The sequence below is a fragment of the Lepidochelys kempii genome, chromosome 11 (assembly GCF_965140285.1).
Source record: "Lepidochelys kempii isolate rLepKem1 chromosome 11, rLepKem1.hap1, whole genome shotgun sequence".
Taxonomy (NCBI): Eukaryota; Metazoa; Chordata; order Testudines; family Cheloniidae; genus Lepidochelys; species Lepidochelys kempii.
In genome coordinates this window covers 32,657,889-32,678,669 of record NC_136390.1, presented here as the reverse complement: position 1 = coordinate 32,678,669, position 20,781 = coordinate 32,657,889, and the positions used below count along the sequence as shown (strand labels likewise).

General features: G+C 41.5%; 1 protein-coding gene across 12 annotated transcripts in view; it reads left to right on the top strand.

Moving 5' to 3' along the window:
* The window catches only part of BAZ2B (bromodomain adjacent to zinc finger domain 2B), a 353,162-nt gene that overhangs the window by 231,818 nt on the left and 100,563 nt on the right, over positions 1–20,781 (top strand). For 9 of the 12 annotated variants that reach the window (XM_078847946.1, XM_073305585.2, XM_078847939.1 and 6 more), the window contains 4 exons: positions 2,286–2,450; positions 3,940–4,133; positions 11,304–11,519; positions 18,029–18,427. In XM_078847946.1, coding sequence (XP_078704072.1) covers positions 2,286–2,450; positions 3,940–4,133; positions 11,304–11,519; positions 18,029–18,427 — 974 coding nt within the window. The remainder of the gene's footprint in view (positions 1–2,285; positions 2,451–3,939; positions 4,134–11,303; positions 11,520–18,028; positions 18,428–20,781) is intronic. The other 3 variants (XM_073305587.2, XM_073305577.2, XM_078847944.1) reach the window with 1 other exon arrangement.

Below are 20,781 nucleotides of genomic sequence, written 5' to 3'. Positions count from 1 at the left end.
CACTAATTCAGAAAATGACATGAATCGGATATAAAAGGCCTATTTGTCATCTAGTCTATCCTGTTACCTGTGCAGATTGTTCCCTACTGTGTATTTCTACTGCTCTGTCAGTCTATACTTTTAATCATATTGGTAATAGGGATTCCATTATTTCCCTTGGAAGCTTACTCTATAATCTTATGCTCCATTGGCCTCATCAGCAACCCTGAGAGAGGTTATTTGGGGGGTTTTTGGTGAGTAAAATAGCATAATATATTATAACAATTTCTTTCCTTAATGTTGATCAACCCAATCAAAAGAGCTGCTACCACCACTTAAAAAACAAAAACAAACAAACAAAAAAACAGTGTGTCAAGCCATGAAGGAAACTGTAAGTTCCCTGTCTCTTTCAGAAGCTACAGTATTTTATGTAGCAGTACAGACTTGCTTAACTGCTTTGTTTTATTAAGTCCAAACTTGTTTTGTACCTATGTTATATTTGCATTTACAGATCTTATTTCTGTCACTCCTTTGTTACAAGTAGTATAAGATCATGACTTCCCCCCACTTTTATTTAAGTGAAGCTTCTAAAAGGTCTTCCCTTGCCTAAACATGAACCAGTTGTTTTACCAGTTTTGGGGGTTGGTTTTTTATTTTGTTTTATTTTATTTTTATTTTTCTAAGCAAAGGAGCTTGTTCTTTTAACGGTTTTATTCCTTTAGAAGTGATGTAAAAGTTTTTTTCTGGATTATGCTGTGTGTTTTGGTTTGTTGCTGAATAAATGTGTTAATTCTAACAAGTGTTTTTAAGTTGGCTCCACTGTAGTAACTTCAACAGCTATTACAAACTATGGCCCTGATACTGCAAAACCATTCTCTTGGGCTGATCTGTATGCCATCATGGATCCCCTACAAGTTCAGGCATCAACATTGTTGGGCAGTGAACGGTCCACAGGTTGTCTACCTCACTACTAATCTCTGCATCAGAGATGGCTGTGTGTCTGAGGTGCCATATGTACAGTCTATTTGCAGTAATGTTGTAGCCGTGTTCGTCCCAGGATATTAGAGAGCAGGTAATGTCTCTTATTGGACTAGCTTGAGCGTTGTGTAAGGTCAAAAGCTCCTCTCTTTCACCAACGGAAGTTGGTCCAATGAAAAGATATTACCTCACCCACCATGTCTCTGTTTTATGTACAATATTTAATATATAGTATTTTGGGCACTTTCCAGGTGAAAGATGCCATAAAAATTCGAAGATGCTGCTCTGTTAGTAACCAAAATAATTGAATTTTAAAGGGACCATGTCAAATGGTTGTATATTTGATCTGCCTGAAAAAAGGAGATTTCATGAATTAATCAAGACTAAAACTGATTTCCTGTTTTGTTAGAAACACAACAAACCATGTTACATTATCAGTTTATTTCAACGTGATATATCAGTTTATTCCAAAGTGAGATTCTCATCCCCTACTCAGACCTCTTTATGTTGTGTAGAAGTCCAGGAGTGGCATAAAGGAGCCCTGACAGCCCTTTCTGGTTGTGGGAGGATTTCCCCCCCACCCCCTTGTGCATGCTCTGTAAAAAACAACAAAAAGATTGCCTTTTAAGGACCTTTTTTTCCCCCCAAGTGTTGGTGTAGGGGGCAAACTGAGGCAGGGCTGGGGGCACAATGGTCATGTATGGGGCCGAGCTGTACAGGTTCCTGGCATCATTGTTTACCACAGGGAAGCCTCAGGCTGTCTCAACTTGGAGAGGTCCCCAGGGGTGTTCAAGTTACGATATAGAACCAAGAGTAGATCAAAATTGGGAGGGTTCAAACCTTACATAAAGGCACCATAGCATCTTGTCTCCCTGGCTTGGGAGTTCTGGGCTGTACCTCTTAAGAGGCACAGCAGTGACTCACTTTCACTCTTCATGGGGTGGACAATAAGCATGCAAAAGTGACTGTGTTTCCTGATGGTGTTTTCGACCAATGTAATTTTGGTGTGGTCACCTCAGTATTGCAACTTATTTGTTTTTTTTTCACATGCTTGTTTTCAAAATGGGAATGAATAAAAATTGAGGGTGTAATTTTCAAAAGCTCTTAAATGACTTCAGAATGTAAATTCCAGAGAAAGTCAGTGACACTTGTCCTTCTAAGTCACTTAGGCACTTTTGATAAATCCTGTCCCCACTTTAAAATAGGCAGAATTTATTTTGTGGATCTGCTGTAAATTGCATACAGAAGCTTCATTAGATGAAGATTAAAAAAATAAATTGAGTGGGATAACTAATGTTTGGGTTTTTTCCTTTTTCTTCTTCTTTGAGGTTCAGAATGGTGGCGAACAGATGTGCACACTCGTACAGGGGCTGCTTTTTTTCCACCTCTTCTGGGAATTCCACCACTATTTGCTCCTCCTGCCCAGAATCATGATTCCAGTTCATTCCATTCAAGAAATACAGGGAAAAATAGTCGAGGTGGTTTAGAAAAAGGTAACAGCTGAAGTTGTAACATGAATAAAACAAGCCTGAGCCCTATACCATCTGTTTCTGGTAGTGTGCATGAGTTTTACTTTGAATTCATCATCATCATCCTTGCCATATCTAAACAATTTAGTATGAGTTTATTTTGGCAGTGGGGCATCAGGTATCTAAGTATGGGCTTTCAGTCACTGAATACCACTTCTAGGACATATATTTTTGATTTCTTGTTTTTCTATGATTATATCTAGATCACTGCATACCGAGTATGCATAGCAGATTTGTTTTTAAAGGAGTAGGTTGATATATAAGTATATTTGGTCACCTGTAGCGAATATTGTTCCATTATGTCGTCAAAGTTGGGGGCTGGCTGTGGGGGACTGTACCCACCTCCAGGGCAGCAGCATGCAGGGAAAGGCGGGGAAGAGCCATGGGATATCATAATTTTACAGATGTTCTTGTTTTTCACCTCGCTTCCCCAGGAGATTTGGCTGGTGGTAGTGATAGAGGGCCCAGGGTGCAGGTGTGTGTCATTAAGCCCAGGCATTTGGGTCAGGTGCCGAGTTCAGGACTTGTGCCTTAGTTGTGCAAGCCTCTAAATGCTGGCTCTTTAAAACAGATGGAGGTGCAGCAGTGAACATGGCCTTCAGATTTCTTACTGCAATCTTTCCAAATTCTCACCAATAAAACCTTTATCCAGTGCAATCACATATCCTCTCTCTATATAGTATAAATTATAATTTATATTGTTTAACTGAGATCTTGATGGATGGGCAGTAGTCAGGAAGTTTTTAGCATCCTCTTCCATGCTCCCAAGTCCACGTGCTCAAGATTCCAGAACCCCAGAATGGGAAATTATGTGTGTGTCAAGGATTACCTCTTGAAAAACTTAGTTTTTGAAACTAATATGCAAAACTAAAACTTGTCTGATTTCAAATGAAATTCTTTCAAGTTTCTCACTTTTTCTTCATTGATATCTCTCCACTCCCCAACAGGCCTTGTACAATAACAAGCTGTGGATGCAGCTTCCTACACACACTTCTCTCTTTATCTTTAAGATATGAAGGGATTCCTCCTAGCAGAGGCTTAGCACAGTGTATGTTTTTAAGCTCTTTATTTTGAACAGAGTAAATTATATCTTTACTGACTAATGTCTAAGTGTATTGTTGAAAACAGACAATTCTTGATTTCTGACAGTAAACTACAAATTATTCAAGCCTGTCTTTTATGTCTCCTTATTGGTATTGTCATGTTTTCCTCAAAAACAACAACAAACAACAACCCCCTCTTCCAAATTACTCCTTTTCTTGGGGTAGCAGTGTTTTATAGGACAGTATATTTTAGAATTTAAATATGTCTTTGAATATTTAAATATGTCTTTATCTGTACCTCTTGCTACAGGTACCCCTAATATAGGCTAATATGACCATAACTCACCACAGAAGTGACTTCTTTATGTCTACGATTCTGTAAACCACAGTTTTTAATTTTTTTTTCTAAGGTGTGAATGGATCAGTAAATGGGAACAGTACAACATCAGTATCTGGGGTCAACACATCCATATTGCTTACTACCACTGCAAGTTCTGCAGGACAAGCAAAGGCTATAACCTCAGGAGGGGGAGGTCGCAAATGTAACCAGGAACAAAACAAAAACAAGCTTTTGGATACCAGAGCTGACAAAATCAAAGATAAGGTAAATAACTTAAAAAAGCTGATGATTCATGGCTAAAGATGTAAGATTATAGTATTGGCCTTTATAATATAATCTTCATTGCAGACCATGGAGTTTTAAAGTGTTTTATTCCCCTTTGCCAATGTCTTGGGATTTCCTTTTTCACTAATGCAGGATCTCTCACCTGGCACCAGTTGATTAATGCTGGTTTTTAGTTAATGGGCATAGAGCTTTATGTGTACGTTCTGCTAACCTGAGTAGATCAGTCATACTTGGTCATGCATGGGAAGATAACATTGAATTTCATAGCAAAAAGAACGTTCCGGCACTTCGAGAAAAGATTCATATATCTTCCCATGTGGGAGTTCCTATCTATGAGGGAATGGAAGTACTATTAGTGGCCTCGATTCAGCAAAGTACTTAAGCATATGCCTAACTTTAAGCACAAGTAGTTGCACTGAAGTAGGCTTACTCACATGCTTAGTTAGACACGTGTTTAAGTACTTCGCTTCACTGAGTCCCAAGTTACTTATGTCCAAGCAATAGAAAACTGGAGGCTAGAACTCGGTCTCCTTGTGGTTGGAAAGGAAGGCACTTGGACAGTACCGACTGCCAATAACTAGATTAAATGTCAAAGGACAGAAGTGCATTAATTCTGATACTTTTTGTGAGTCACTTGATACCATAGCCTTCTTGCCTCTTCCCGTTACAATGGTCTATACCAAGGGTGGACAAACTAGGGTCTGTGGGCTAGATCCGACCCCTCAGGGCTTTGGATCTGGCCCGCGGGATTACCACTCCTGTGGTGCCGCGGGCCCTGCATTGCTCCAGGAAACGGCTGGCACCACGTCCCTGCAGCCGCTGCGGGAGGGGCAGCAGAGGGCTCTGCACACTGCTCTTGTGTTGTGCTCAGCCCTCTGCCTCCCCTCCCCCAGAGGCCGAAGGGACGTGTTGCTGACCAGGAGCATGGGGAGCCGCTGCCACCCTGGAGCTGCTCCAGGTAAGCAGTGCCAGGCCGGAGCCTGCACCTCAAACTCCTCCTGCGCCCCGGACCCAACTTCCTGCCCTGAGCCCCTGCCTCCACCTCAACCCCCTCCTGCACCCCAACCCCCTGTCCTGAGCCCCCTGTCGCACCCCTCCTGCGCAGCCCCCTGCCACACCTCACACCCCTCCTGCACCCCAACACCCTGCCCTGAGCCCCCTGCTGCACCCTGCATCCCTCCTGCACCCCAACCCCCTGTCCTGAGCCCCTGTTGCACTGTGCACCCCCTCCTGCACTCCAGCCCCCTGCCCTGAGCCCCCTCCTGCACCCCAGCCCCCTGCCCTGAGCCGTCTGCCACACCTTGCAGCCCTCCTGCACCTGAGCCCCCTCGTAAACCCTGCACCCCTGCTCTGCCCCAACCCCTTGCCCTGAGCCCCTCCCTGCACCCCGCACTCCCTCCCACACCCCAACCCCCTGTCCCAGCCCTGTATTAATGGCCCTGTATGCAGTTTCCCCACCCAGATGTGGCCCTTGGGCCAAAAAGTTTGCCCACCCCGGTCTATATGCTCCAAATGCTCTAAGTGAAATGAATTAAATGTGAACTTTAGTCAGAATTTTTGAAGTAGATTTGATGTTTATATCCAGCAATCTACCTTAAAATACTCACACTTAGTCCTGAAAATCTTAATTAGAGTTTTCTCGATATGGGCTTTTATTAGATCGTTGCTGTTCCACACTACATTTTCAAACACTATATTTTTTAATTTTATTTTTTTGTGTGGCTTGGGACATGCAAAACATTTAAAAATCTAAGATTTTTAGGTGTTTTAAGATGCAGGCTTGGATAACTTCCTTACTCTCATTTACCTTGATGCCAAGCTTATCTGGGGAGTCTTTTCACAAAATCCATCCCACCAAAAGTATAAAACACATTTTACCTCAGAATACTGTTTAAACATGCACCCTCTAACAACCTTCAAATGCATTGGAATGTTCTGCTATACATGTTGGAATCTTATTATGCTTTTTAGATACTCCAGACTTGTTTATTAAATTTAGAAATGGAGCAGTTGAAGAATAATTTTGTATCAGTTCATAAGATTTGCATGCAAATGTGGCCACGTTTCTGCCTCATACACAAGTAAGGAATTTCCCAGGACACAGTATCTTTAATAATACCTCTCTTTATGTATCCCAGGTGTTTGCTTGCTTTTTACTGCCATTAAGCATAGTGCCAAAGGTATTGGAATTTTATCTGTCATTACCTCCAAATTTCTCTTCTTGCAGAGTAGTTTGTGGCATAACCATGAAACAGTAGAAATCATTCAAATTTCATCTTTTGGACCTAAGCCTCAGTCTCCAAACTGAGCTGGATAAGCCAATTACCGGCCTTTGATTTTAGTCTGTAGAAATCATTCTGATTTTCACAGTCCCTCCTCCCCTCTTCTTTGTGTTGTCTGTTTCCTTTAACTACCAGGTCTGAATCATCGGTAGATTTTGTCCTGTGACTGCTCTTAGGTGCCACCTTCCACCTCTATTGTTTCAATTCACCAAGTATCACTTGGCTTTAAAATCAAGACAGTTCTTTATCTATTCCGATAGTTTGCCATGTATACTACTTAAAAAATTTGACTGTTTTCACTATTGCATCCAAAGCTGGGTAAATTACAGAATGTCCAGAGCTTTTGTCTGTCAAAATGTTTCTGTTGTCATTTCCCTCACAATGTAACCCTAGATTTGTTGGTTCTCATATCTTTTTGTAAATGATACTGACTTTCTTTAAATCAGAACTTTCTAATTCTGTCCCAGTTAGTGTTCTTCATCCTGAACCCTTCTCCACAGATCCAGGCTTGGATCAGAAGCACCATGGACCTGATAGCCCTTCATCAATAGAAGATTTCAATTGGGTTTCAACCCACTGGTGTCAAGACATACAGAAAGCTATAAACAAGAACTCAGCAATCCCCTCTTCTGTTACATTTTTTCCCTCCCCTGTTTCTGTACCTGGAGCAATTGTTACATTTGTCAGGTTTCAGAGTAACAGCCATGTTAGTCTGTATTCCCAAAAAGAAAAGGAGTACTTTTGTGTCACTTACCGGTTTGTGTTTGTCATTTTAAATAGAAACTCAAAGGTTGAGGAGTTGAACTGAAGTTAAAAATGTGGGAAGGGATTAGGGTGGGATTTTGAGTGATCTGTTGGGCACATGGAAGATCGCTGGAGGAAAACAAATGGGCAAAAGTAAAGACTGCACTGAAAGGTCTGATGCTAAAGAGTACTTCACTATTTTTGATGTCTGTGCCTTGTCTGAAGATAAAAGGAGTGTGAAGATGGTCATTTTTTCCTAGTTCAGTAGTAAAGCGGAATCAAGAAGTAGTCCTGAGATATTTTGAGAGGCATAGGCTGATATTTTCAAAGATGTCCATGGAATTTGGACACTTAAATACTTGCCAGTTGCCTTAGATAACTAAATAACTATGCCTCTATATTTGTAAAAAAAACAAGGAGTATTTGTGTTACCTTAGAGACTAACAAATTTATTTGGACATAAGCTTTTGTGGGCTAAAACCCACTTCATCGGATGCATGCAGTGGAAAATGCAGTAGGAAGATATATATACACAGAGAACATGAAAAAATGGGTGTTGCCGTACCAACTGTAACGAGACTAATCAATTAAGGTGACTTGTTATCAGCAGGAGAAAATAAACTTTTGTAGTGATAATCAGGATGGCCCATTTCAAACAGTTGACAAGAAGGTGTGAGTAACAGTAGTGGGAAAATTAGCATGGAGAAATAGTTTTCACTTTGTGTAATGAGCCATCCACTCCCAGTCTTTATTCAGGCATAATTTAATGGTGTCCAGTTTGCAAATTAATTCCAATTCTGCAGTTTCTCATTGGAGTCTGTTTTTGAAGTTTTTTTTGTTGGAGAATTGCAACTTTTAGGTCTGAAATTGAGTGACCAGGGAGGTTGAAGCGTTCTCTGACTGGTTTTTGAATGTTATAATTCTTGATGTCTGATTTGTGTCCATTTATTCTTTTACGTAGAGACTGTCCAGTTTGACCAATGTACATGACAATGTACATGACAGAGGGGCATTGCTGGCACACGATGGCATATGTCACATTGGCAGATGTGCAGGTGAATGAACCTCTGATAGTGTGGCTGATGTGATTAGGCCCTATGATGGTGTCCCCTGAATAGATATGTGGGCACAGTTGGCAATGGGCTTTGTTGCAAGGATAGGTTCCTGGGTTAGTAGTTCTGTTGTGTGGTGTGTGGTTGCTGGTGAGTATTTGCTTCAGGTTGGGGGGCTGTCTGTAGGCAAGGACTGGCCTGTCTCCCAAGATTTGTGAGAGTGATGGGTCGTCCTTCAGGATAGGTTGTAGATCCTTGATGATGCGTTGGAGAGGTTTTAGTTGAAGGCTGAAGGTGACGGCCAGTGGCGTTCTGTTATTTTGTTTGTTGGGCCTGTCCTTTAGTAGGTGACTTCTGGGTCCTCTTCTGGCTCTGTTAATCTGTTTCTTCACTTCAGCAGGTGGGTATTGTAGTTGTAAGAACGCTTGATAGAGATCTTGTAGGTGTTTGTCTCTGTCTGAGAGGTTGGAGCAAATGCGGTTGTATCTTAGAGCTTGGTTGTAGACAGTGAATCGTGTGGTGTGGTCTGGATGAAAGCTGGAGGCATGTAGGTAAGTATAGCAGTCAGTAGGTTTCCGGTGTAGGGTGGTGTTTATGTGACCATCACTTATTAGCACCATAGTGTCCAGGAAGTGGATCTCTTGTGTGGACTGGTCCAGGCTGAGGTTGATGGTGGGATGGAAATCGTTGAACTCATGGTAGAATTCCTCAAGGGCTTCTTTTCCATGGGTCCAGATGATGATGATGTCATCAATGTAGCACAAGTAGAGTAGGGGCATTAGGGGACGAGACCTGAGGAAGCGTTGTTCTAAGCCAGCCATAAAAATGTTGGCATACTGTGGGGCCATGCGGGTACCCATAGCAGTACTGCTGATTTGAAGGTATACATTGTCCCCAAATGTGAAATAGTTATGGGTGAGGACAAAGTCACAAAGTTCAGTCACCAGGTTTGCCGTGACATTATCGGGGATACTGTTCCTAATGGGTATCACAGTAGAGGTAAATATCATCATTGTGTGGTAAACACCCATTTTAAATACTGTCCTATATATCTGATCTCAGGAAGTTCTGCTCATTTTACTGCTTGCAAATCATGGTGTTCTGTTTCATTTTAAGACCTTAACCTTCATGAAGACACATCCTACTTCTGTGCCTAGTATTTGAAAGGAAGATAAAGACATTTAAATATGATATAAAGAGGATCAATCACTAAACATCTAGGACCAGATTCTGACCTTGAATAAACAGAAGCAGCTCCACTGAAACCAGTTGCACAGGATATAAGTACCTGTTTTATAGTGTTTTAAATATCATGAGTCACAGTATTGCATATAGGGTAAAGACATGGCAAAAGCCCTACTGAAGCAGTCAGACCAATCTTGACAAGCCCATAACAGAAATGAAAACTCTATGATTGACCAGTAATTAAACGTTCATTTGTTCTAAATGCTGTGTTTAATAACTATCGCAAATGCCAAATAGCTCCACCCTCATGTAAATTCAGCCCAGGTGTATCACAAGTTAGCAGTCCATACATGGTTAGCAGTCCATACAATTAATTCCAATAAATCCTCTTAAAACAACAAATTTTGGGATTTCAGCATAGAATTCTCAATTCTTTTTAGGCTCCTATTGTTTCAGTAATATGATTACTGTTCAGTAGCCATGATAAAAAGCTACTTGACTATACCAATCTTCTGATATATTCCTTTTAAAAAGGAAGTAAAGAAAAAAAATTCTTTCTAAAGGTGCTTTCTTAGACATTCCCATTACTATTGTAACTTAAAAGTATTGTCACTTTGTTCTTTCCAGACACCCTGATGTTCTGCTCTTCAATGTGTCTGCATAGTGCAGTGTAAATTATTTTCCCTTCATACTGGTCTGACACTATCTCATTCTCCCTACGACCTCTTCAGTGCTCCATGTATCTGTATCTAGTTTACGCACATCTCATCCTTGCTTTCAAGGTGCTGTTCAACTCCTCTGTCCCTGCCTACATCTTAAACCTTGTTTCTCCCTACCTTCTACCTTTATAACTTGCACTCTGTCAATACTTGCCTTTATGCTTTTTGCCTTCACCCTAAGTGCATTCATGCCTTTTTTTTTCACATTGCCCCTTACATCTGATGTGACATCCCTGTCTTAATGTTTCAAGAGTCCCTCCTGAAAGCAAATACACTTGTTTGGCTAACTTTGCAAGCCTCATCTATCACATTTCAAAATCTGTTCTTTGAAATTTCAATATATATTTCATGTCATCTTCTGTATTTTTGTCACCTTGTTGCTACCTTCTCTTGTTTGTTTCCTGTGCTTGCCTATTACAGATTTTAAGCGCTTTGACGCAGGGGCCATCTCTTCCTTCCTGGAAATGCCATGCAAATTTATAGCACTAAGCAATAGAAACACTATGTTAGTTAATAGCCCTTAACTATGTTAGTTAATAGCCCTTAACTAGTTAATAACTAGTTAATAGCCCTTAACTTCTGTCCCTTTCAAAGACAGACTTGTAGGCACCATTCCCTGCCCCGCCCCACACTTCCCTTCAGCACCCCTCAGCATTTAAGTCCAACATGGAAGTGAGAAGGCAACCAGCCCCTCGTTCAAAATAGAGTTTGCAGTCTGACACAGACAACATAGAAGGGCCACAATATCAAACAAAATTAATACGTTGTACAAAGACAGATTAACCAAATTGTCACAGCATGATTATTGAAATATCTTGATGGAGCTTATTGTAGGTTTTATTGTTTTCAGGCTTGTTAGAACACACACTCTGTGTAGTCACCCAATTGTCTAGGCCTGAATTTGGCAGTTACACAAAGAATCTCTCATATTGTCCTTAAAATTGATGACAGTGTGTTCTCACATTCAGTGGGATACAGGTCACCAGATATGGTTAATGTATTCATTTTATAGTTCCTCTTTCTTCTTTCCGAAGAACATCAGGAGAATAAGGTACGCTAGAGAATTGCTGATAATATTAGTCAAGACCGATAAGACCATGTCAAGAAGAGATGAATAATGTAACAAATTAAAGATTACCATTAATAAAGTTTTTATCTTCTCTCTAGAAACCAAGAAAGAAAGCAGTAGAAAGCTCCAGCAATAGTGATAGTGATTCAGGCTCCTCTTCGGACACCTCAAGTGAAGGCATTAGTAGCAGTGACTCAGATGATCTAGAAGAAGATGAGGAAGAGGAGGAGGAGGAGGAAGATCAAAGCATTGAAGAAAGTGAAGATGATGATTCTGATTCAGAGAATGAAGCACAACATAAAAACAAGAATAAGGTATGATAGCTGTATAGTGATTGTACAGCTAGCAATTTTGTTACTGAAAAAAGAAAAGGAGTACTTGTAGCATCTTAGAGACTAACCAATTTATTTGAGCATAAACTTTTGTGAGCTACAGCTCACTTCATCGGATGTAGCTCACAAAAGTTTATGCTCAGATAAATTGGTTAGTCTCTAAGGTGCCACAAGTACTCCTTTTCTTTTTGCGAATACAGACTAACACGGCTGCTACTCTGAAAAATTAAACTCAGATTTGTACCAGCTGAGGCATTGTTTAAGAATTAATACTTGGCAGGGAAGAGCATTTCCTGGGAGTTAATGGCTTGCTCAAAGTAAAAAGTGCCCTTAACTCAGCTGGTTGTTAATTTCTAGGAAATGCTTGATCTGGAGGTAATTTTTATTATAAACTGGAAAATATATACTATATGTAGAGACAAATTAAGTACTTTGTGCTGTAAAGTTTAGTTGAACTGTATGTCACCATGGATACTGCATTCTGTTCATAGCTGCTCTTTTCTTAGTATACCCTTTACCCTACCCAAACCCAGTAAAGCAGGATGGGAATCTCAATATTCTATTCCCACAATTCTGATACATATTGGCTATTCCCTTCTTGTCTGCAGTTTCCAGAGGCAATTCAAAGTTGTAGCACAGCTTCGTGTTAGCCAGATCCTCTTCTCTAGCCTGCTGCCTGATCTTCTGTCTTTGTGGCAGCAGTCAAGTGGAGGTTCACTTTGCTCCCAAATTTTCTTTGACAGGTTGTTTTTTTCAATTTTTTTCAGACAGTAGCAAAAGTAAGCAGCCTGTCTTTCTTTTCCCTCTTGTGGATCAGACGTTGAGCCGTGGGGTGGTCTCAGCCACCCAGAACTGGCACTTCAGTGTCTCCCTGTGGGATTCCTCTGCCCCTTGCATGGCAGAGCTGTCATGCTAACATCAAGCTAAATCCAAGTGGTGTTCTGCAAGGCAGCTTTTACAGGCTCTTCAGAAGGCGAATTGTGCTCTGCCAGTTCTGAGCCAGCCAGCCCTTCTACTGCAAGTGCATAGGCTGTAAGTTGGATAGGCACTTCAGGTCCTCCCCCCCCCCCCACCCCTTCCCAAGAAAGTACCACTCCAACATAGAAAAGCCCAATCTGTGGACACAAAGCAGAGCGGGGAGAGATTCCAATGACTAGGAGGACTTCAACCAGCCAGTCCAGGGGGGAAGTCTCAGGGCAGAACAGGACCAGAAAGAAAAAACCTGTAAAGGGCTCCAGGTCTCCCTCTAAGTTCCCTAGGGAGAGAAGCAGTGCTTGTACTCAGAGCTAGAATCAGGGAACTCTGGCAATGAAACCCCATTTCCCAGGTTGGGAGAGTGGGACCCTGAGGGGGAGGGCATGGAGGAAGATTTATCTGGAGGACTCAAAGCACTGCATAAAGCAAACCATAAAAGGTAAGCCCTAGCCACAGCTGAATGGCAACATCTGGAAAGAGGGCTAAAAAACTAAAAAATTCAAAAAGAGCAAAAAAGAAAGGAGATAGTATTAAGCCCCTCCCCCCCCCCCAAAAAAAACCCCCAACAAAAACCAAAGAGGTATTTGTCCTCTGACTCAGACGCCTCCGTCTCTACTGAGGAAGGGGAATGCTCAGATTCAGGCTCTGAGCAGGACATGGAAAAAATACAAAAAAGGTTTTTTTCCTCTTAAAATGTTTGAAACAGTGTGCAGAAAGGTTGCAGCCATGATCCAGATCCAACCTGAGCAGGTGCTAGAGGGCAATCCTAAAGGCAAATACAGTACCTGCCTTCTAAATCATAATCCGAGACATCCTTCTAGAATGCGATCAAAGAGGAATGGGAAACCCCTGATGAGGGTAAATGCACTAGCAGGCATGCACTTAGGTATTATAAAGTGCAAGAACCAAAAAATGCCATTACAGATATACCACTGACCAATGCTGCTGTGGCATCTTTAGCACAAGATAGAGTAATCCCATCTATAGGGGATTTCTTCCCCAAAGATACAACTAATACAAAAAGATGGAAGCCATTCTCAGAAGGTACTTTGAAGCTTTGTTGGCCATACTTAGAGCATCTGTGGCAGCTACATGCTTTGCAGGAACCACAGTGTCCTGGCTGGAGGACCTTAAGGCCCTGAAGAACAGAGACCATCCTGAATTCCAGTATTTATTTGGCGTATGTAATCCGGTCAAACCAAGCCACAGCCTTTTTATTATGATTGGAAAACCTCCAGGAAGTTGAGTCATTTTGCAGTCCTCAACAATGTGCCTCCTGGTTTGTAACTGCCCACATTGACATGGTGGACTGTGTCTAAAACGTCACCGAAATTCTGCTGCAGTACAAATTCCATGTCTGGTATAAAACTGGTTGGTTCAGAAGGCTCCATTGCCTTCGAGGTAAATGAAACCCAGGTTGATGTTGAGTGGGGTATGAGACAAGATGATAATTTGTCATTTTCTCTGCAGACCATGAAGCTCTACCATAAATACCTCACCCAGTAAACTTATCCACGGGGGGGCCGTGAGGGCAGACAACCATGCAAGTCTTTAATTAATGGTAGATGTGGCGTATCACACAATTTCATCATGAGTTTTGCTATGCTTTTCTCTCTGCGAACACTGGGTGGAGAAATATTGAATTCCAGTGCATACTTAAGAAGATTTCCTGAGCAGCAGCCTTTGTGGCAGATGCCAAAATGGATACAGTGAGATTTTCAGCAGCCAGAGGCTCATGGAAGGTTGATGCTCATTCTAAACAAATTCTGGGTTCATCTGAAGTCAGAGGTTCTCTCCTCTTTGGGGGAAAGCTAGACAAAATAGTGGCAGAAAGCACTGCCAAACTCAAACAATCCTTTCCCATCCCACTTAGTGCTCTGAGATGGGACTACAAACCCAGGAACTTGAAAAAAATGCACCTTTCATCCGTCATCCTTACAAAAGTACCAGAGGAAAGACAACAGGTGTATTGGGGAAAAACCTGGAACCAGGGATTGGGTGAAAAATCAAGAGCTGGATCCACTGCCTCTACAAGCCCAACATAACAACAAAGGAATGTGCAGCCACCAAGAACTGCATCTAGAGGGCAGAATTTCTCACTTCTCAAAAAATATGGTCTTGATCAACCACAAGCAAGTGGGTGAGAGATGTACTGAATCACAGATACTCCCTCAAACTAAGGTCCCCACCCCATCCCATCTTCAGCCAGTCCCCCATCTTGAGCAATTTTGTCAAATGTAAGCTGGTGTCAAATGAAATCTCAAATCTCCTGGTCATAGGACCAAGAGGGTTTCCTCAGAAGAAAGATTCTTAGGACTACTTCATTTTCTTCATCGTCCAGAAGAGCACTGGGATGGAGGGGAGATAGGTGTGGGTGGGATTCACAGCTGTTCTGGATCTCAAGCAGCTCAACAGGTGGATGAAGAAAATGAGATTCCACCCTAGCAAGTAACAACATCTAGCAGATGTTCCCATACGACCATCCCACTGTAGACTGCTGAGATTTGCATGGCCTGCTACCAGTACCAAATGCTCCCATTCAGCCTCTTATTGCCCCCCAAGGTCTTTACCAAGATGTTGGCGGTAGTAATAGCCATACTCAGGTCTTAGGGCACTCACTTGTATCCCTTCCTAAATAACATGTTGATCAGGGCTCTGACCCAAGCAGTAGCACACAGTGCCACAATCTGGATGCTGGAACTGCTTCAAGCGCACAGATTTGTGATGAACATCGAGAAGAGGTCCTTGACTCGCTCCACACAGAGAATTCACCCGGCAATGGAAATAGACACTTCTGTGGCAAAGCTTTACCCATCGCTGGACAAATTCGCCAAGATCCAGAACCTGATATCCATGTTGGTAAAGTATGCAAGGCTGACCATAGCTCATCGTCCACAGCAACTGGACCTCTTGGTTTCTTGTATAGGAGCCACCCTTTGGGAAAGGTTCCATATCAGGTGCCTTCAGGCCTTTCTTCTGAAAGTATGGAACCATTCACCAGAATGCATGCAAGATCAGGTCGGGTACCAAGCCAGGTGTTGAACACTATCAGATGGTGGACAATCCCATGGTACATCCACAAGGGTCTTCCCATATGCCTTCCAGACCCACAGGTACTCACGATCAATACCAGCCTGATGAGAGGGGGAATGCATCTGGGGCACAGGACAGTGCAAGGTACCTGAAACTTCAAGGAAAGGAACAAGAAAATCAACTTCTTGGACCTCAGAGCTGTCAAGCTAGCCCTATGGAAATTCCAGAACTATGTAGAGGGCAAACACGTTCTGGTCCAGTTGGGCAACATGACCACTGTGGCATATATCAGTAACCAAGATGGAAGAAGGAATGTTAACTCTACATGCAGAAGTGATGGAGATGATGAAATGAGTAAAGAGGACTCAGCACAGGAGATGCAGTCAACAACTCAGAATGGTGCCTGAATCAGGAAATCCTCACTCTGATTTTCAGAAGTTCAGATTTCTGGCAATTAACCTATTCACCAGTCACAAGAATACAAAGCAGTCCAAGAACTTCACAAGGGAAACAAACCCCAAATCCTCCCTGGGAATGAATGGTCTTTCACACAGAAGGCCAGAAGTTCTGCAATATGCATTTCCACTTTTTCCACTTCTAAGAAAGGTGATCCAGAAGATGAGGTGAGAAAGTCTTATTCCAAGTTTGCAATAGCTTTTCTGTTGGGTGCTGTCGCTTTGGTCAGAATGAAGGCATGGAAAGATGGATTCACCTTAGGCAAGATGATTCTGAGATTCTTAGTACCACTTTGTTGTCATGGAACACACAGTGGGGATAAAGCTGCCAGGTTCAGAAACTCATCTAGCAGATATAATAGTGACCAGAAAACAGGTTTTGATGGATAGGTAAAATGGAGATATTGATGTCAGTGGCTCAAAAAATATGTGGCTAGGGCTTTTAACACCAGTGGTAGGTTCCACTTAGGAAATATTGGTTTAGCCAGTGTGGCTGCTCTGAGAAATCTGGATACCTGAGGGTTCTCTGTCAAGGAACCAGAAGATCCTGTGAATATGACACTGTGTTGACACCTGGCAATATTGTGGCTGGCTTCATAAAGCAAGTCCAGGATAACTGGGTTACCAGGATCCTTAGGATTTTTGTTGCATTCTTAACACCATGAGCAAAACCTAGTCCAGAAGGAGGAGTAGGCCTTTAATGTTGAAGCTCGGCTGGAGGAAAGTACAGTTCCAATCACTTTGGAAGATCACCTCAGTGCAAGCTAACGCTTTCCTTTCAATAACCATGTTGTGAGTTGTAAATGGTCTGGATGAAGAAATGGGCCTGGGTAAATGATGCCTGGTCTCACTGGTAGCTGCAGTGCGGGTTCCAATTTCAGTGCTATCAGATTAGAAAACCATGTCTTTTGGCCAGTGTGGCGCCACCACCATTACCTCTTCTATCTGAGCACTGAAGATCTATATCAAGTGCACCTAACTGACAAGAAGATCGGGCTCCTTGTTTGTCACTTTTCATCTGAAGTGCCAGGTATCTATGTTATTACTAGCTAGATGGATCAAGCTATGCATCATAAAGGCATACAGTGTGTCAAGTGCTCCTGTTCCAGACTTAATCAAGGCACACTCCACACCGTCTGTGGCGACTTTGTGGCGGAAAGAGCTTGTGCTTCTACTACAAGAGATGTGCAGGGTAGTAAAGTGGTCTTCACTGATTAAAATCTTCATTAGACACTACAAAGTGGACTTAATGTCTTCTGCAGAAGCCTCCTTTGGCAGTAAGGTGCTGCATGCAGGGATTCAGTAATAGCATTGCCAGTTAATTCCAAGGGCTCTTCCTTATCTCATTCTGTATTTCCTATCCCTCCCTACGTCGGTTGGCTGTTCACTGCTTCCTATCTATATCTATATCAGAACTGTGGGATAGGCTGGGCTTGCGGAATGGTAAATTTCTTACTTGATGATTTTCTTTCTGCTACAGTGTCTCCCACAGTTCTACCCTCCCTGGCTAGCTTCCAAGCCAAGGGACAATGTTTAATTTTGATAGTTATGCCTGTAGGCTATAGCCTACTGTACGTAGTTTATTGGTTGGCTTTGAAGTTATTCTTACTTATCTTATTCTGTGAAGTTTTTACTCATTTTTGGAATGAATCATCTGGCAGCAGGTCAGAGAAGGGGGCATGGCTAGCACAGAGACTGTTACAGTTTTGAACTGCCTCGGAAAACTGCAGTCAGAAGCGGAATAGCCCATACATATCAGAATTTTACCATTCCATTAGGTTTATAATCAAGAATACATTTCAAAACTGATTTTTTTGGCCTTATTTTTATATTAAACAGTGACTTCCTATGGGGAAAAGATCAAGCAATCAAATATATTGTAAGATTATTTTAAAATAAATGTGTTACCTTGTTTTGAGGAAATCGTAGTTGCTTATGGAGATTAACTATATAAAATGTTGTTTGTCATCTTAAATATTTAATGGGCTAGTGTATGTAATCTGTACAGTTTTGTAAAATATTTTACAGGTGCTAATGCATAGTGGAGTAACAGACATGAAAGCAGATGGACAAAAAACACATGAAAAGTCCCAGGAAAAGAGAACACACCAGCAGATACCTCTTGTGTCTGATTCCCAGACTCCCTCGTCATTCCAATCCCAGCAGAAGCAGCCTCAGGTTTTGTCACAGCAGCTTCCCTTTATTTTCCAAAGCTCTCAGGCAAAGGAGGAATCTGTGAACAAACACACAAGTGTAATACAGTCTACGGGATTGGTGCCCAGTGTGAAACCTTTGTCTTTGGTAAATCAAGCCAAAAAGGAAACTTATTTAAAACGTATAGTTCCTTCTCCTGATCTACTGAAAGCAGGGAATAAAAATACCTCTGAAGAATCTAGCCCTTTAACCAGTGATGTAAGATCAAAACGGGTGAGTAGAAATTACTGGTTTAGCAATACTTGACTTTGTTCTACAGCCATAGTGTCTATATGCATGTCCTCCTTAACAAATTATAGCGTTATGTTTCTCAAGTCCTTTGTTATAAAATCCGGGTTTTGGGGGAGAATTATATTTGTTGTTTTAAATTACACAGGACTTAATCTTGGCATATTTTAAAAAAAATCTATGTGGATTTTTGAATGATGTTTATTAGTGAAGGTTATCTTTGTGGTTGAGCACTAATATCACTTTTAATGCTATCTGGTTGCCTTTTAGAACAGCTAATCTTAAACCTCAGGTAAAAGGTTTTATGTTCCTGAGTGTGTAGTGTAAATTAGCAGTGCCTTTTAGTATTCTGAAACAATAGCTTGGAAAAATCAACTCATATCCTAACATGTTCATGAAGTATCCAGGGTAGTTGCTTTTCAGAAAATACTTGGTTTCAAGGTTGATTAGTTTCATACTCTGCAGACACTGGTCTCTTACAAGTCCACTGAATGTCAGTAGAATGCCAATGAAAGTGCCACACAAGGTTTACAGTAAGTCTCTGTGGCCCATATTGTGCAACCAGTGCTCATGCTGGTAAGCTCTTAGGGCCAGATTTTTAAAGATATTTGGGTGCCTAGAGATGTAGATACGTGCCAAGTGGGATTTTTAAAGTGTATAGGCCACTAACTTCTATTGATATCTGTGGGAATTAGATATCTAGTAGCTTTAACAAATGTCAACCCTCATTGATATCAATAGAAGTTAGTGGCTACGGCATTTTAAAAATCCCACTAGTTACTTATCAATATTTTTAGGTCCTGAATACCTTTAAAAAATCTGGCCCTTAGTTCCACGAGTAGCCATTGATTCCAGTGAGACTATTTGTGTGAATGCTCACCAGTGTAATGGGGGGAAGCCCTAACTTAGCACTAAGACAGCAATGCAAGAATAATGTAGTGTGTTAGCGTTAGTCTCACCTGAAATCATTGCCCTAACCTAATGGGGGCTATGACATGGATATTTTCTGAAGGCAGCCCATAAAATGTTTGGCTCTCTTGGGAGTAGTCTCCAGTCCTTAATCATTGGGTTGGATTTTTGCATTGGGGGACCCTTGAAAAATTAGCAAAGGCAAAAACTTGGGAGTTTCTTCAAGCTCCAGTAGGGCTTTCAAACATTGACCTATAGGGGGAGGGGGAAAGGACCGTGACACTAATAATAAAACAATAGAAACTCATGTTTTAAGGCAATGTGTAAGGTCTGACATCCCCTAAGGGCAAGTTTACATTTAAAATGCTGCACTGGCACAGCTGCAGCGCTTCTATGACGACGGTCTATGCCAAAGGGAGAAGAGCTCTCCCATTAGCATAGTTAATCCACCTCCCCGAGAGGCGTACATATGTTGGCGGGAGAAGCTTTCTCCTCGGCAAAGCACTGTCTACAGGGAGGGTTAGGTTGGTATAACTACATCACTCAGGGGTGTGGATTTTTCATGCTCCCCCAAGCAATGTAGTTATGTCAATATAGGCCTGTCGTTTAGACCAGGCCGAAGAAAAGTGAGGCAATATTTTTTTCGTATCTTCTATCTTGACATCGCAGAATTCTGAGGAGTCTGAAATACCATAATATAATATCTTCAAAAAAAAAAAAAAAAAAGACGCTAAAGACAGTGTAAGTGCATCTGGAAGGACTTCAGTTTGCTGGATTATGAAGGTTATAAACTTCCCGATTTGTTGCATCCCTGATAAGGATTTAATTCTAGTTAAAATGGATGGAATGGGATTCCCTTTGGAGCCTGTCAGTCCCGCTCCATGCACTCCAAAAGGGTTGTTGTTGAGTGACTTCAAGAGCATCTTAGTTTCCCTAATTAAGGGGTAATTATGCTGCCTTTGAGCATTTTCAGCCACTGCTCATCTCTATAACAACAACCTGGTATTCTAGCATAACACTTTTGGAATGACCCCAGTGGTTCAACATATTTTTATTGATTCCTGTGTCAAATTTTGCTATTCCAGCCGTCTTCTTTCAATCTCCTGTTATTTTTAGTAGCCATTATTATTTTGTATTCTGTGTTATATTTATTATTTAAGATTTATGAATTGCCTAACAATTTGATTTGCATCCACTTGTATGACTTTTACTGGGTGTCAATAAGAAAACCAGGATTTTTTCTTTAATTGCTATGGAAATCTTATAAACGCTACATTGAGCATGTCCTGTTTCATGTAATTTTTTTTTCCTATTGACTTATTTTCATAAGAGGTAAACTCTCAGTTTCCAGTTATAACTGTAGCAGGTGATAAGAGTGAAAATAGCTCTCCAGTCTGAAGTAGAAGCTTCAAAAGCTTGCACCAATACTT